General features: G+C 44.0%; 1 protein-coding gene across 3 annotated transcripts in view; it reads right to left on the reverse strand.

Moving 5' to 3' along the window:
- Positions 1–760: 760 nt before the first annotated feature.
- The window catches only part of PLAG1 (PLAG1 zinc finger), a 123,050-nt gene continuing 107,204 nt past the window's right edge, over positions 761–16,606 (reverse strand). For 2 of the 3 annotated variants that reach the window (XM_030214611.1, XM_030214602.1), the window contains exons 4-5: positions 5,189–5,547; positions 761–4,664 (exon numbers count right to left, since the gene is read on the reverse strand). In XM_030214611.1, coding sequence (XP_030070471.1) covers positions 3,401–4,664; positions 5,189–5,430 — 1,506 coding nt within the window. In that variant the 5' untranslated portion in view covers positions 5,431–5,547 and the 3' untranslated portion in view covers positions 761–3,400. The remainder of the gene's footprint in view (positions 4,665–5,188; positions 5,548–16,606) is intronic. The other variant, XM_030214619.1, reaches the window with a different exon arrangement.

The raw sequence follows: 16,606 nt of genomic DNA on the forward strand, positions 1-16,606 counted from the left end.
ACAGGCCCCTTTTGCTGCAGCTTCATAAAAGACCCCTTAATGTTTTTAGAAAATATGCTTTTGATAACAAAGTTTTCTAAAAGTATTATTCTAATAATTCTGCTTTTTGTTGTTGGGGACGATCCTTGACACAGCCTAGTGCAAAACATAATTTCATGTCAGAGTTAAGTCTCCCCCTGCCAACTTCTACTAAGCAGATGAGTACTACCTATAATTGAAAGGATGACTTAAGGATTTACCTGTTTTAAATTTTATTTAAATATTTTTCTAAATATTAAAAATTAAATGGGGACTAAGATTAAGACCTATGATGACTACAGTGTATAAATTTTGGTGAAACTTTGATACTTCCAAGTGACACCTCAACATAAGCCTTTGTGGTTAATTAAGGGCTCCTTTTACTAAGCGACGGTAAGCACAACGCGGGCTTACTGCTTGCTATACAGACTGTACTGCCGGGCTATCGTAGCAGCCCCGCGGTACTTCCCACCCCATGTGTGCTGTCATTTCTGGCGCTACAAAAAATTTATTTTTGTGGTACTGAAGTGTACCTGGCAGTAATTGGGCAGTGCCGTGCGCTGCCCAGTTACCGCTGGGTTAGCGCAGGAGCCCTTACCGCCACCTCAATGGGTGGCGGTAAGGGCTCCCCCACAAAATGGTCGCATGACAAGTGCTTTACTTGCTGCATGGCCATTTCTTGTAGGAAAGTGAGACTTCCCTTTTACCAGCTGCCGTAAAAGGAGGCCTCGGTGCATGTGAAAATCATGCGCTGATGCCAGTGCAGGCTCCCTTTTGCCACAGCTTGGTAAAAGGGGGCCTCAGTGAGGAAGACTGTTATTTTGGTCTTTTGAAAGATGTGAACAGGTCTGCTTTTCAGAGTAACCTAGACATAAATTCACTCATTCTTTTATGCAAATCTCTATCATGAATATTCATTGCTTGCCACCCTTGAAGATTCATCTTGATTACTCAGGCATGCCTGTGGGCCAGTTCTTGGAACAAAAGCTACACTTAAAAAAAAAAAAAAAAAAAAACAAAGATACTCACTCTAAAAAAAGAATGTGTTTAAATTGAAATATCTGCTCCAAAAATCAAACACTATTCCACGTTACAATAAGTCACTTTCAAGTATTTGGAGCTGCAACTAAACAAAACTGAAGGTGAAAATAAAAACTAGTACTATCCTCGCTTGAGGACCTGCACACCTATACATTTCCCCATATTCAAAATGATTGCAAACAATTATACTTACACCTGACACTGATTTAAAAAAAAATAATAAGCAAAAGTGAATACACATCTAGAATAAGAATACACGAGTTCAGTCCTTAGGGAGGGCGGGAAACAGGTCGGGCTTTTAGGAAATCCATATTCCCACTTTATGCAACTACTACTTACTCAATAGGGATATCCTGAAAATCTGACCTTTTTGCATGCCCTGAGGTCTACACTTGTGCACCCTTAGTCTAGAATGTCTATTTTTGATTCTGCATAAATCCTACGTGGGAAATAAGTCAATTTAACTTAAATTATATTTTTTAGCCAATGAAATTGTGTTCTTTTAAACTTGTTTATGATACAAGTAGCTATACACCAGATTTTCATTTTATTTGTGCAGTTACAGTTTTATTATTCTCAAATGGTATAAATGGCAAAAGACTACTAACTAGGTAAGCAATTTGTTTCACAGAAACTATAGGAAGTAACATTGAAGAACAGCAGAAAGTCATTTGAGATAAACAACTTGCTCTTTCATACCAGGTATATTTTAGAGTTTGCAGAACTTGAAAAGCTGTTCTCCTTACTACCCTGGATTAATGCCTTTGGAACAAAACCATACCTGGAAAAAGTTATGATTTAGTACTGAAATGTACAATACTCGGCATTAAAATATTAAAACTATAAAAACTATACTTGTGCATGGTTTCTAGAATAAGAGTACATGAGCAAAAGAGTGAAACTTTCCGCCATGCAAAGTACATTTTAACCACTTGAACTTTGCATGCATTTGCATTACTGATCCAAAGCACATTGATTATTTTGTTCTTGTAGGTTTAAGAAAAAAAAATCTTTTTATCAATCAAGGAACAACTTGACCAACTTAACCAAACAAATCTGAAGTTTGCTGTAACTGAGGGATTTAGGGGGCAATCTATACATACACAATATTGTAATAGTTAAAAATGGCATAAGCAATATGCTTTTACTTCACTCCTAGGAGTCCAATTTCAAAACTTGGTAACGAGGGAAGTCCTTAACCAAGTACTCAGGTACAGCAACTGTGCTAACTATCCATCTGTTGCTCTGGCATATGAACGCCATGTAGAACAGATGAGAACAGCCATAAATGTGATTAAAAAATGATTTTATGTTTGCATTGGCTCATGGATTAACATTGAAATGGCAACTGAGATAAGATTTTGGCTGTGAGAGCTAGAAAAGACCAATGCCTATGAATGTGCACAGAGAACTGGAGGAGTCCTATGCAGCACATCTTTTATACTAACTAAAACAGCAAGGACTAATTAAAGTAAAAACTCTGCCAAAATAATACATTCATATTACTAATTATAACACTATGTTATGCTTTTAAAGATATTCTCTTTTTGCATTTCTTTACCAGTATAAACACATAAAATGAAGCACTTCTAATTTTAAGAACAAACAGCAACTTGATAGGATAGCTGAATGGTTTTGTCAAATATGGATTCTTTTGAATTGTTCACTATTTCATGTTCATGCAAGTGGCATCTACTTCAGCGAGAGATATGAAACGTTCTACATAAAAGGTCACCCCGATTCCTCCCTACAATTTACGTGCAAATGTAAAAGCACTGCACATGTTTTTCAAAACAGGATGCTTCTAAACTAACTTAAAATGTCTAAATTTCAGGTAATGAGTTAAATCAGAACCCATAGTTAAATATGCCAAATGCACTCTTTAGGCACCAGGTAAAAGTCAGTTAGAAGTCTAAAATTTAGCTGAATTTGAAGGCATGGACACCGACATTCACTTTAATAAAAGAAGAGAAAGGCCAAAGTACTAGAAATATCTATCACTTAAGTTTACTAGTGGCTGCTCTCTTCTAACATGTTATAGAAAAAATTAATTTCCGTTAACTGGCAGTGAATGTGAACGATGAAAAAAAACCAGAGCAGTTGAAGTTTTTTTTTCCTAAAACAAGGTAAACATAATTGAAAACATTCTCAAAACGGCTTGAAAAAAATATTGTTAAAAAACCCAAAATGTAGAAAATTGCTTACTGGCTTGATGAGTCTGGTACTGTACACAGAAATAAAGGGGTTTAATAATGTCTTAATAGTTGGCACTATATTTTAGAACATTGTCATTTAAGGCAATCCTACAAATAGAATATGTACTGAGTCAGCTTTGTTTATCCTATTGAAAAGCTTGGTGAAAGCGTGGTAAGGTGGTGGTTGTGCTTAGACTGCTTGTGAAAGCTGAGGATAGTGAGTGTAGAGAACCAAAACATATACTGTTCCCAGGATCTTGAAGGTCCTGAGGTTGTGGTGGAAAAAGAGTCATTGATGAATGTGCTTCCTCTTGTGTATAGCTCATTCCAATATTTCCAACAGAAACAGGAGGATTATAGGGGGGACCATTAACTGGTATAAAGTTGAACAACTGAGGAAAGTCTAAAGAAGGTGTACTGAGAGATTCACTAATAGAAATAGAGTTTTTTGAAAGGGAGACATCCACAGAACCATCATCTAGTGGCCCTACTTGTGGCTCCAACCCTAATTTTGATGAAGATGCTTGGGAATCCTGGGATGAAGAGGGCATACCACTTTGCATCTCCATTAAATAACTTTCTATTTCCCCTTTCAACGACTGTTCTTTTTCAGGCATAGTAATTGTATATGAGGTAGAACTAAGTGGATATTTTAAGGAAAGCTGGTGAGAAGGGTGAACAGAATCCATGTCTATTGGACAAGTCATACCCAAAGGCAATGTCGTGGCAACCATTTGATGTGCAGATCCAGAACTCTGCATGGCCTGAATCTGAGTGTTGTAGAGATTCAAATGCAAAGTGTTTGTAAATGGCTTTGATGTCAGTTCAGTGGAAGGTAATGACATCACTGGAAGCAGCTCATCCTTTATAGGCATAGAAAGACTGCAAGTAAAGGGATCTATAAAGTCCATTGGCTCTGCTTTGACCTTCAAAAGTTCTTGGTTGTGACTTTTCTTCATGTGGCGAGTAAGGTGATCCTTCCGTCCAAATCTCTGTGCACAGTACTGACAAAGGAAGTCCTTTCTTCCAGTGTGCACGACCATGTGTCTACGGACATCCTTCCGTGTGTAGAACCGGCGGTCACAATGCTCACACTGGTGTTTTTTTTCCTTCACTCCACTAGACGATTTTCCTGCATGAGTTTTCAAGTGCTCCAGCAGTACTACTGTGCTTTCAAAAGTCTGCAAGCATACTTTACAGGTAAGATCACCACTTGTTGCAGCATGCAAGGCCAAGTGACGTTTAAAACCAAGCTTGGTATTGTAGTTCTTTCCACATTCTTCACACTTAAAGGCCTCTTTGTTGGGGTCATGTGTATGTAGGTGATTCTTTAGGTGGTCTTTTCGATGAAACATTTTCTCACAATAATTACACTTGTGGGTTTTCTCAGGAGAATGAGTAGCCATATGCCTTTAAACACAGATATATTCTGTAAGTAATTATTTCGACCACAAATAATCAGTTTTTATTTTTTTTTCTAATGGCATTTAAACTATGTTCAAGTTCCTTCACAAGAGATTTTTTTTTTTTTAAAGTTGACAGCACAACACTACAGAAAGTTTACATATAGGAAAATATGAACCATTTCATGACATTTTAGTTTTTGTTCTGGTTGTTAACTACTGAAAGTAAAAACATATGAGCAGGCACAAAAGTGCTGATGGAGAAATGTCCATTACCCCCAAAATTCTCAGTCCATGTACCTTTTCTGCAGCAACTCCACTCTGAACAAATGTGCTCTTTTTTCATTAATTTAACCAACAAATTAACAGGTAAAAATTATGTAGTTTAGAAATTTAGAAACAGACATTAGCTAGCATCATTATTTAAAGCAAAATTAAATGAAAACTTTCACACATTTATACTTTTACAAAGCTTAAAAGGCCCAACAGAAAAGAGATGATATAAGCTGAAAGATAAATAGAGTTTAATACCTTAGTAATTTGTATTTAGAAACAAAAGCCTTGGTGCAGTCTTGTTGTGTGCACTTGTAGGGCCTTTCTCCTGTGTGAGAGTATGAATGAACCTTTAATTTCTCAACACTGTTAAAAGCCTTGTCACACAGCTGGCAAGGAAAGTTTTTTCTTGGTTTACTTTCACCACGCTTACGTTTCCCTGAAGGGACTTTCTGGGTATCTCTTACTTCTGACAAATCACCAGGAATGACAGTGGCCATCGCAGCCTAAACCAGGCCTTCTTGTTGGACACTTGGAAATTGCCCAACTCCACTAAGTGATTTAGCTTTAGATGGCGTCTCAAGTTTCATGTGGTCGTAAAAGAAAGCAAAAGGGGACTGGAAAAAAAAAAGAAATAAACTAGTTTGTAACTAAACTTAAATTTTATTTATTTTTATTAATTTAGTTGCTATGTGATACTGTTTTAAAACAATTCTCAAAGAAATAAGATTAAGTTCAGCTGGTCTGGTATAATATTTGTCATCATATTTTTAACTCCATTATTTTTGTAAGAATAAAACCCTGTATACTGAATTCTATTCCAATTTTTAATGAGGAATCTCACATCACAACAAGCCTTCCTTACATTTAGAGAGTAATTATATAACAGGTCATCTAGATTGGATGGTGAAGGAGGTGCCTATTTGTAGCCTATCTTATAAAAACACATAGGTGCCTATGTGTCTTTATAGAACTCTCCCTGAAAAGCTGCAGAAATTGTAGCTATAATGAAGCCATGTACATTTACACCAGCTCAGAATCTAGAGTGAATGTATGAATACATAACATATGCAAACAAGTGTATTTTATAAATACACATGTAAATTGTGACTCCGCCTGTGCTCCACCAAAATCCACCCCCCCACCTGAACACAACTAATCATTTTACCATTTATTAAGATTTGTTATACTGCTTGGCTTTAGCAGATCACTGTTTATAATAACTTAAAAATACATTATTACAATAAACATAAAAAGACCACCACTTAAAGATAGGAAAGTGTCCAAATACAATCAATCACACAGAGTAATCACACTATTACAAACCATATTCTTACAGGTTCCTTCAGCGGACTCTCCCAAATCCTGGGTGGGGGGAGGGGGGGGGCTCTACAATACCAAAGCCTCTACAAAATCTTAAACTTTTTACTTAAAGAACCTTCCACATACATGAAACCAAGAAGCCTATTCCAAAGAACTGGCACTAACCACAAAAAGGCACTCTTTTATGAGTGGACTCCCAGCAAGTCCGTGATGAGGTGAATCATTGTGCAGAAAAAGACTGCAAAGCTTCACCTGGTACATACTATTGAATCAGAAGCAAAATGAAGTGCACATTTTCACTGAAAGATCTATGTGCAAGCACTAGCAAGCAAATTAACACAACTCTAAAAGATATGGGAAACCAATGAAATCTAAAAGAATAATGGTGTTACATGATCATATCTGTGGGCTTTACCCAATAGGCGTATAGCTCCATTCTGCAAAGTCTGAAGTTGCTTCAGGCTAGATGAAGGTAAGTCTGCATATACCACAGTTCCATAAAATGAAGATACATACCTGTAGCAGGTATTCTCCGAGGACAGCAGACTCAATATTCTTACATGTAGGTCGTCGTCCGTGACAGCCCAGGAGACGGAAGAAACCTTTCAAAGCTCTGGAACCTTCCCGAACGTTCCGTCACGTGGGCCGACTCACCACGCACGTGTGGGCGGCTTCCCACCCACGACGCGAACGTGCAGCGATCAGTTTAATAAAAAGCAAAACAATATAAGTGTAAACAACTCCAATGGGGAGGAGGGAGGGTTGTAAGAATACTGAGCCTGCTGTCCTCGGAGAATACCTGCTACAGGTATGTATCTTCATTTTCTCCGAGGACAAACAGGCTCAATATTCTTACATGTGGGGTATCCCTAGCCCCCAGGCTGACTCAAAACAAAGAACATTGGTCAATTGGGCCTCACAACGGCGAGGACGTAACAGAGATTGACCTGAAAACAAACTCATCTAGGTGAGAATGCAGCCTGGAATAAAACAAAAATGGGCCTAGGAGGGTGGAGTTGGATTCTAAACCCCATACAGATTCTGCAGCGCCGACTGCCCAAACCGACTGTCGCGTTGGGTATCCTGCTGAAGGCAGTAGAGAGATGTGAATGTGTGGACAGATGACCACGTTGCAGCCTTGCAAATCTCTTCAATGAGGCTGACTTTAAATGAGCCACTGACGCAGCCATGGCTCTAACATTATGAGCCGTGACATGGCCCTCCAAAGTCAACCCAGCTTGGGCATAAGTGAAGGAAATGCAATCCTACTACTACTAAACATTTCTAGAGCGCTACTAGGGTTACGCAGCGCTGTACAAAATAAACAAAAAGGACGGTCCCTGCTCAAAGGAGCTTACAATCTAAAGAACGAAATGTCAAGTTGGGGCAGTCTAGATTTCTTGGGTAGAGGTGTAGAGGTTAGGTGCCAAAGGCGACCTTGAAGAGGTGGGCTTTAAGCAGAGATTTGAAGATGGGCAGGGAGGGGGCCTGGCGTATGGGCTCGGGGAGTTTGTCCCATGCGTGGGGTGAGGCGAGGCAGAAACCACGTTGCAGCCTTGCAAATCTCTTCAATGGAGGCTGACATTAAGTGAGCCACTGACGCAGCCATGGCTCTAACATTATGAGCCGTGACATGGCCCTCCAAAGTCAACACAGCTTGGGCATAAGTGAAGGAAATGCAATCCGCCAGCCAATTAGAAATGGTGCGTTTTCCGATGGCAACTCCCCTCCTGTTGGGATCGAAAGAAACAAAGAATTGGGTGGACTGTCGGTAGGGCTTTGTCCGCTTCATGTAAAAGGCCAATGCTCTCTTACAGTCCAAGGTGTGCAACTTGTCCTCACCAGGGTGGGTATGTGGATGGGGAAAAAATGTTGGCAAGACAATTGACTGGTTCAGATGGAACTCCGACAGCACCTTCGGCAAAAACTTAGGGTGAGTGCGGAGGACTACTCTGTTATGGTGAAATTTAATATAAGGTGCATGAACTACCAAGGCTTGGAGCTCACTGACTCTACGAGCTGAAGTAACAGCCACCAAGAAAATGACTTTCCAGGTCAAGTACTTCAGATGGCAGGAATTCAGTGGCTCAAAAGAAACTTTCATCAGCTGGGTGAGAACAATGTTGAGATCCCATGACACTGGTGGAGGTTTGACTGGGGGCTTTGACAAAAGCAAACCTCTCATGAAGCGAACAACTAAAGGCTGTCCAGAGATAGGCTGACCTTCTACACGTTGATGATAAGCACTGATTGCACTAAGGTGAACCCATATGGAGTTGGTCTTGAGACCAGACTCTGATAAGTGTAGAAGGTATTCAAGCAGGGTCCGTGTAGGACAAGAAAAAGGATCTAGGGCCTTGCTGTCACACCAGACGGCAAACCTCCTCCATTTAAAAGAACAACACCTTTTCGTGGAATCTTTCCTGGAAGCAAGCAAGACTTGGGAGATACCCTAATAAAAGGTCTAAAGAGACAACTTCTAAGTTCTCAACATCCAAGCCGCGAGATCCAGAGACTGGAGGTTGGGATGTAGAAGCGACCCCTTATTCTGGGCAATGAGGGTCAGAAAACACTCAAATCTCCACGGTTCTTCGAAGGACAACTCCAGAAGAAGAGGGAACCAGGTCTGACGGGGCCAAAAAGGTGCAATCAGAATCATGGTTCCGCGGTCTTGCCTGAGTTTCAGCAGAGTCTATCCTACTAGAGGTATGGGAGGATACGCGTACAGAAGGCCTGTTCCCCAATGTAGGAGAAAAGCATCTGATGCTAGTCTGTCGTGGGCCTGAAGTCTGGAACAGAACTGAGGGACTTTGTGATTTGTCTGAGTGGCAAAAAGATCCACAGAGGGGGTGCCCCACGCTCAGAAGATCTTGCGGACTATGTCCAAGTTGAGAGTCCACTCGTGAGGCTGTATGATCCCCGCTCAACCTGTCGGCCAGACTGTTGGTTACACCTGCCAGATATGTGGTCTGGAGAAACATACCGTGCTGGTGAGCTCAAAGCCACATCTGGATGGCTTCTTGACACAGAGGGCGAGGTCCGGTGTCCCCCTGCTTGTTGGTGTAATACATAGCAACCTGATTGTCTGTCTGAATTAGGATGATCTGGTTGGACAGACGATCTCTGAAAGCCTTGAGAGCGTTCCAGATCGCTTGCAATTCCAAGAGGTTGATCTGAAGACATTTTTCCTGAAAGGACCAAACCCCTTGAGTGTGAAGTCCATCTACATTAGCTCCCCACCCCAGGAGGGATGCATCCGTCGTCAGCACTTTTTGTGGCTGAGGAATTTGGAATGGACGTCCCAAGATCAAATTGGATCGAATGGTCCACCACTGAAGGGAACTGCAAAAGTCCGTGGAGAGATGGATGACATCCTCTAGATTCCCTGTGGCCTGACACCACTGGGAAGCTAGGGTCCATTGAGCTGATCTCATATGAAGGCGTGCCATGGGAGTCACATGAACGGTGGAGGCTATGTGCCCTAAAAGTCTCAACATCTGGTGAGCTGTGATCTGTTGAGACGTTGAAGCCAAGGACACTAGGGCCAGAAGATTGTCTGCCCTTGCCTGGGGAAGATAAGCTCGAGACGCCCGTGTATCCAACAGAGCTCCAATGAACTCCAATTTCTGCACAGGAACAAGATGGGACATGGGATAATTTATTACACACCCCAATAGCTCCAGCAGTTGAATAGTCATCTGCATGGACCGTGGAGTCCCTGCTTCCGAAGTGTTCTTCACCAGTCAATCATCGAGATAAGGGAACACATGCACTCCCAGTCTGCACAGCTATGCTGCGACAACTGCCAAACACTTTGTGAAGACCCTGGGCGCAGATGCTAGGCCAAAGGGCAGTACACAGTACTGAAAGTGCTGAGTTCCCAACTGAAATCGAAGGTACTTCCTGTGAGCTGGAAGTACTGAGATGTGAGTGTAGGCATTCTTTATGTCCAGAGAGCATAGCCAATTGTTTTTCTGAATCATGGGAAGATGGGTACCCAGGGAAACCATCCTGAACGTTTCTCGGACCAGGAATTTGTTCAGGGCCCTTAGGTCTAGGATGGGACACATCCCCCGTTTTCTTTTGCACAAGGAAGTACCTGGAATAGAATCCCAGCCCTTCTTCCCCTGGTGGAATGGGTTTGACCGCACTGGCCTTTAGAAGGGTGGAGAGTTCCTCTGCAAGTACCTGCTTGTGCTGGGAGCTGAAGTATTGAGCTCCTGGTGGGCAATTTGGAGGCTTGGATGCCAGATTGAGTGTGTATCCTAACCGGACTATTTGAAGAACCTACCTGTTAGAGGTTATAAGAGGCCACCTTTGGTGAAAAAATATCAACCTCCCTCCGACAGGCAAGCCGCCCGGTATGGATACTTTTACTGCGGCTATGCTGCACTGGAGCCCGTCAAAAGCCTGTGCCTTGCTTTTGCTGGGGAGCCCTAGGGGCCTTAGGTGCACGGCTTTGACGAGAACGCACATGCTGGGATTGAGCCTGAACTGGCTGCTGAGAAGCAGGAGCGTACCTACGCCTATTATAGGAATAGGGAGCACTCCTCCTCCCTCCAAAAAACCTCCTAGAAGAGGAGGCAGTAGCAGAAGACATCCGGCAGGAGAGAGAATCCATGGCACCATGATGCTTTTTCATCTGATCAACCATATCCTCTACTTTTTCTCCAAAAAGATTATCCCCCTGGCAAGGAACATCCGCTATTCGCTGCTGGGTCTTGTGATCCAAGTCAGAGATACGCACCATGAGAGTCTGCGCATCACTATACCTTGAGCAGCTACTCAGGATGCTACCTCAAAAGTGTCGTAAGACCCCCTGGCCAGGAATTTGCAACACGCCTTCTGCTGCCTGACCACCAGGTGAAAAGGTTCAGCAAGCTCCTGAGGAGGTGCTTCAACTAAACTAGACAGTTGCCTCACCGAGTTCCGTAAGTGAATGCTTGTGTAGAGCTGGTACGTTTGTATCTTGGTGGCGAGCATTGCGGCCTGATACGTTCTCCTCCCAAAAGAATCCAAGGTCCTAGACTCTCTGCCTGGGGGCGCTGAGAGCAGAGTCCACTACCAGGGAATCGTGAGAAAGTTGGGCCTTCACCATTACAGGCTCTCCATGGACTCTGTACTGGGACTCGGACTTCTTGGGGACTACTGGATTAGAGAGAAGGCAAGACCAATTCCGCATCAGCACTTCCCTGAGTGTATTGTGCCGGGGGGGGGGGGGGTGCGTTGCAACCTCTGCAGGTGGAGAAGGATAATCCAGGACCTCGAGCATCTCAGCCCTGGGAATGGAATGTCCTTAGACATTTCCTGTACAAAGGATGAGAGAGTAAGACTCTCAGGTGGAGACATCTGTACTTCAATCGGTGGAGTAGGATCAGAGGGAAGCCCACAGGACTCTTCCTCTGAAAAATACCTGGGGTCTTCTTCTTCTCCCTACTACTACGACTACTATTTAGCATTTCTATAACGCTACAAGGCGTACGCAGCGCTGCACAAACATCGAAGAAAGTCCCTGCTCAAAAGAGCTTACAATCTAATAGACAAAAAAACCGTAAGCAAATCAAATCAATTAATGTGTACAGGAAGGGGGAGAGGAGAGTAGGTGGAGGCGAGTGGTTACAAGTGATTACGAGTCAAAAGCAATGTTAAAGAGGTGGGCTTTCAGTCTAGATTTAAAGGTGGCCAAGGATGGGGCAAGACGTAGGGGCTCAGGAAGTTTATTCCAGGCGTAGGGTGCAGCGAGACAGAAGGCGCGAAGTCTGGAGTTGGCAGTAGTGGAGAAGGGAACAGATAAGAAAGAAGGATTTATCCATGGAGCGGAGTGCACGGGAAGGGATGTAGGGAAGGACGAGTGTGGAGAGATACTGGGGAGCAGCAGAGTGAGTACATTTATAGGTTAGTAGAAGAAGTTTGAACAGGATGCGAAAACGGATAGGGAGCCAGTGAAGCGACTTGAGGAGAGGGGTAGTATAAGTAAAGCGACCCTGGCGGAAGACGGGCAGCAGAGTTTTGAACCGATTGGAGAGGGGAGAGGTGACTAAGTGGGAGGCCAGCAAGAAGCAGATTGCAGTAGTCTAAACGAGAGGTGACAAGGGTGTGGATGAGGGTTTTGGTAGAGTGCTCGGAAAGAAAGGGGCGGATTTTACGGATGTTGTAAGGAAGAAACGACAGGTCTTGGCGATCTGCTGGATATGAGCAGAGAAGGAGAGAGAAGAGTCAAAGATGACCCCAAGGTTTCGAGCTGAGGAGACAGGGAGAAAGAGAGAGACATCAATAGAAACAGAAAACGGGGGGAGTGGGGAGGTAGGTTTGGGGGGAAAAATGAGAAGCTCGGTTTTGGTCATGTTTAATTTCAGGTGGCGTTGAGACATCCAGACAGCAATGTCAGACAAGTACGCTGAAACTTGTTTGGATGCAAGGTGAGATATCAGGGGTAGAAAGGTAGATTTGGGAGTCATTAGCATAGAGATGGTAGGAAAAGCCATGGGATGAGATTAATGAACCAAGGGAAGAAGTGTAGATAGAAAAGAGGAGGGGACCAAGAACAGAACCCTGAGATACGCCGACAGGCAGAGCGATAGAAGTAGAAGAGGATCCACCAGAGTGAACACTGAAGGTGCGGAGGGAGAGGTAGGAAGAGAACCAGGAAAGGACAGAGCCCTGGAATCCAAGTGAGGACAGGGTATCGAGGAGTATGCTGTGATCGACAGTGTCAAAAGCAGCGGAAAGATCAAGAAGAATGAGGATGGAATAGAGACCTCTGGATTTAGCCAGTAATAGGTCATTGGAGACTTTAGTAAGCGCAGTTTCAGTTGAGTGGAGAGGGCGATAACCAGATTGTAGTGGGTCAAGAATAGCATGTGAGGAGAGAAAATCAAGGCAGCGGTGGTGAACAGCACGCTCAAGTAATTTGGAGAGAAAAGGGAGGAGGGAGATGGGTCGGTAATTAGAGGGACAAGTAGGGTCGAGTGAAGGCTTCTTAAGGAGAGGTGTGACCACAGCATGTTTAAAGGCAGTAGGGACAGTTGCAGTGGAAAGTGAGAGGTTGAGAATGTGACAGATAAAAGGAATAAGAGCAGGTGAGATGGCATTAAGAAGGTGGGTGGGAATGGGATCAGAGGAACAGGTGGTACATTTTGAGGAAGAAAGAAGAAGTGTAGTTTCCTCTATAGTAACTTCAAGAAAGGAGGAAAAGGAATGAGGGGAAGGAGAGAGAGGGAACGGACTAGTGGAGGGAGAGGTAGTGAGGTAGAGAATGCAAGGTTTATCTTTTGAACCTTGTCGTGAAAGAATTCAGCAAGGGTCTGAGGAGATAATGAAGGGGGAGTTAGGGGAGGGGGCACCTTGAGGAGAGAGTTCAATGTGGTGAAGAGAAGTCGAGGGTTAGAGCCAAGAGAGTTGGTCAGTTGGATATAATAATCCTGTTTGGCGCATAAAAGAGCAGATTGGAAGGAGGTCAGCATGAACTTAAAGTGTAAGAAATCAGCAAGGGCCCTGAGATTTCCGCCAGAGGTGTTCGGCGGAGCGGGTACAGGAACGTAGGTAGCGGATATTAGAAGTCAGCCAAGGCTGTGGTTTTGTACGCCTTATAGGGCGGTTCATCAAAGGTGCAAGAGTGTCTAAGGCAGAGGATAGAGTATTGTTGTAAGAAGAAACAGCCTCGTTGACAGACGTGGATGGTGCCACAGTAGAGAGGAGGTTTGAAACATGGGAGGATAGAGATGAAGGGTCAATATCGTGAAGATTCCTAGACAAATTAGATAAGATAGGACGGGACTGGGAGGGAGGAGATTTAAGTGTGAAAGTTATAAGATGGTGATCAGAGAGGGGAAGATCAGAGGCAAGGAAACTAGAGGGTGAACAGTTGGAGGAGAAGATGAGATCAAGACAGTGACCATTTTGATGAGTGGGGGAGGTGGAGCATAGTTGGAGATTAAAGGAGGCTGTTAAAGCGAGTAACTTGGAAATATAAGACTTGGAAGGATCATTAGCAGGAATATTAAAGTCACCAAGGATGAGAGAGGGGGAGGAAGGGTCATGGAAGAAGGCAAGCCAGGCATCAAAGTCACTGAGAAAGGATGAAAGGGACTTATCAGGGGGACGATAAATGACCGCTATTCGAAGAGGCAGAGGAGAGAAAAGGCGGATAGAGTGGACTTAAGGAGGAAAAACAGTGAGATTGAGGTGGAAGAAGGGGTTGAAATCTGGAGGAGGGAGAGAGAAGTAGTCCAACACCGCCCCCACGACCAGCAGGGCAAGGAGTATGTGAAAAAAAGGTAACCGCCATGGCAGAGGGCTGCGACTGAAGCAGAGTCATCAGGGCAGAGCCAGGTTTCTGTTATGGCAAGCAGATGGAGGTGACGCGAGATAAAGAGGTCCTGGATATAGGGGAGTTTGTTACAGATAGAGCGGGCATTCCATAGGGCGCAAGAGAAGGGCAGAGAAGAGGAGGGGAGTAGAGGAATAGAGATGAGGTTAGAGAGGTCGCAGTGGGATCTGTAGAGTTGAGATACTAGTTGGTGAGGAGGGCCAGGGTTGGGATTGATGTCACCAGCTGAGAGTAAGAGAAGGAGTAAAAGAGAGCGGAGAAGAGTAGGAGAGGTGTGGCCACGAAGGCGTCGAAGGTGAGAGGTATTTAGGTGGAATGGGGAAGGCAAAATGGAAGGCAGAAAGAGACGGAGATTAAAAACCAAGAGGGAGGAAGTGGGTAGGAGAGAAGGTGAGGTGATGAAGTCGATGGATGGGCAGCAAGTTCCTGTAGCAGAGAGAGGTAGGGGGTGAGGGAAAAGATTAGGAAGGGACAGGGCTAGGAAGAGAATGTGAATAGGGGCCATAAACAACTGAGGTACTTTACCAACTGGGAAGAAGATTAGATGTAAAGAGAAAAATGCCCCTAGAGCGGAGGCCCTGAGTGGATCGGAGTGGACCTGGGTGTTACCCCGGAGAAGGCTGTAAGGATATGCAGATGAGCTGCAAGTCCTCCACAGCACCTGAAAGGCAGCCGGTGGTAGAGTTGGGCACCTCTCAGCTGAGGAAAGGCTTACCAGGGGTTAGGCCGAAGCCAGCATTCCTCCCCTGAGGGTCGCCTGATCCATGAGCGCTTCTCTCTGGTATCTGACAGAAGCTCCTTAAGAGCAGCCCGAACACGAGCCTGCCTCGACTTTTGACGACCTCATGGGGGAGGTCGAGAAGTCGACCCCTGCTTCCTCCACTGGCACCGACGCTTCTCGGGTGCAGACTCCCTCGGCTCCCCGGTGTCTCTGCTTCCCTGGACGCCGCCGACCTCGGTACCGATGTCGAAGGACCAGACCAATCAGAAAAAAAGTCTCTCGCGCTGAGCCTCTCGAGCCACCTGGGTCCTTTTCTTCATTAACTTACACAGCTTACAGGCAAGCTGGAAGATGATCGGGCCCAAGACACCAGAGGCACCACGAATGGGGGGCGGTACCCGAGATGGTCCGGTTGCAGCGAGTACAGCGTTTGAAGCCGCTGGGAGTCTTCGATGACATGGGTGGAAAAATAGCGTCCACGAAATCAAAAGGCTCGATTGTGCCACTTAAAAAGGCACAAAGGGAAAAAAGAAGCGGCCGAACAGCCTAAAGGTTGCCGCAACGAGAAAAGAAAGGAAACTTGAGAACTTGAGGAAAAACTAAAAAAATAAAAGGAAAGAACTTTTATTTTTATTTTACTTGAGGAAGTAAATAAAAGAAGAAAAAGAGGGCGCGATAAACGCGATCTCCTGGGCAAAACACAAGGGAGTAGCGGCGAGCACAACTCTCTCGAGGTGTGGAAGAAAAAGAACTGATCGCAGCACGTTCACGTCGCGGGAAGCCACCTACTCATGTGCGGTGGGTCAGCCTACGCAACAGAACATTCTGGAAGGTTCCAGAGTTTTAAAAGGTTTCTTCCGTCTCCTGGGCTGTCGTGGACGATGACCCACATGTACAAATATTGAGCCTGCTTGTCCTTGGATAATCCAAGTAAGATATCAATAAGGCATGGAGCACAATATGCAATGCCACATCATGAAAAAAGGGCTGAGAACATATTTGGCATAACACAAAAAAGTCTTTTTTTTTTTTTTTTTTAAGACAAATCTGCTGTTCAAAGAAAAGCTGTGAATCAAAACACTCAAATAAGTAAAGGTGTCCACCACTGTTACAAGAGTTCCCAATAAAACTGGGACCAGTGATAGAAAGACAGAGGCAATCTGGACATTAATGCCAAATAACTGGCAGCTAGGGAGGACTAAACGTGTTTCAGTATGTTTGTTTCTCAAATGTACTGGATTACTATGGCTCATAGGATATTAGGTTGCAAAAATCTATGAAAACAAATATTTAAAAAAAAGTA

This window comes from Microcaecilia unicolor, chromosome 1 (assembly GCF_901765095.1).
Source record: "Microcaecilia unicolor chromosome 1, aMicUni1.1, whole genome shotgun sequence".
Lineage (NCBI taxonomy): Eukaryota > Metazoa > Chordata > Amphibia > Gymnophiona > Siphonopidae > Microcaecilia > Microcaecilia unicolor.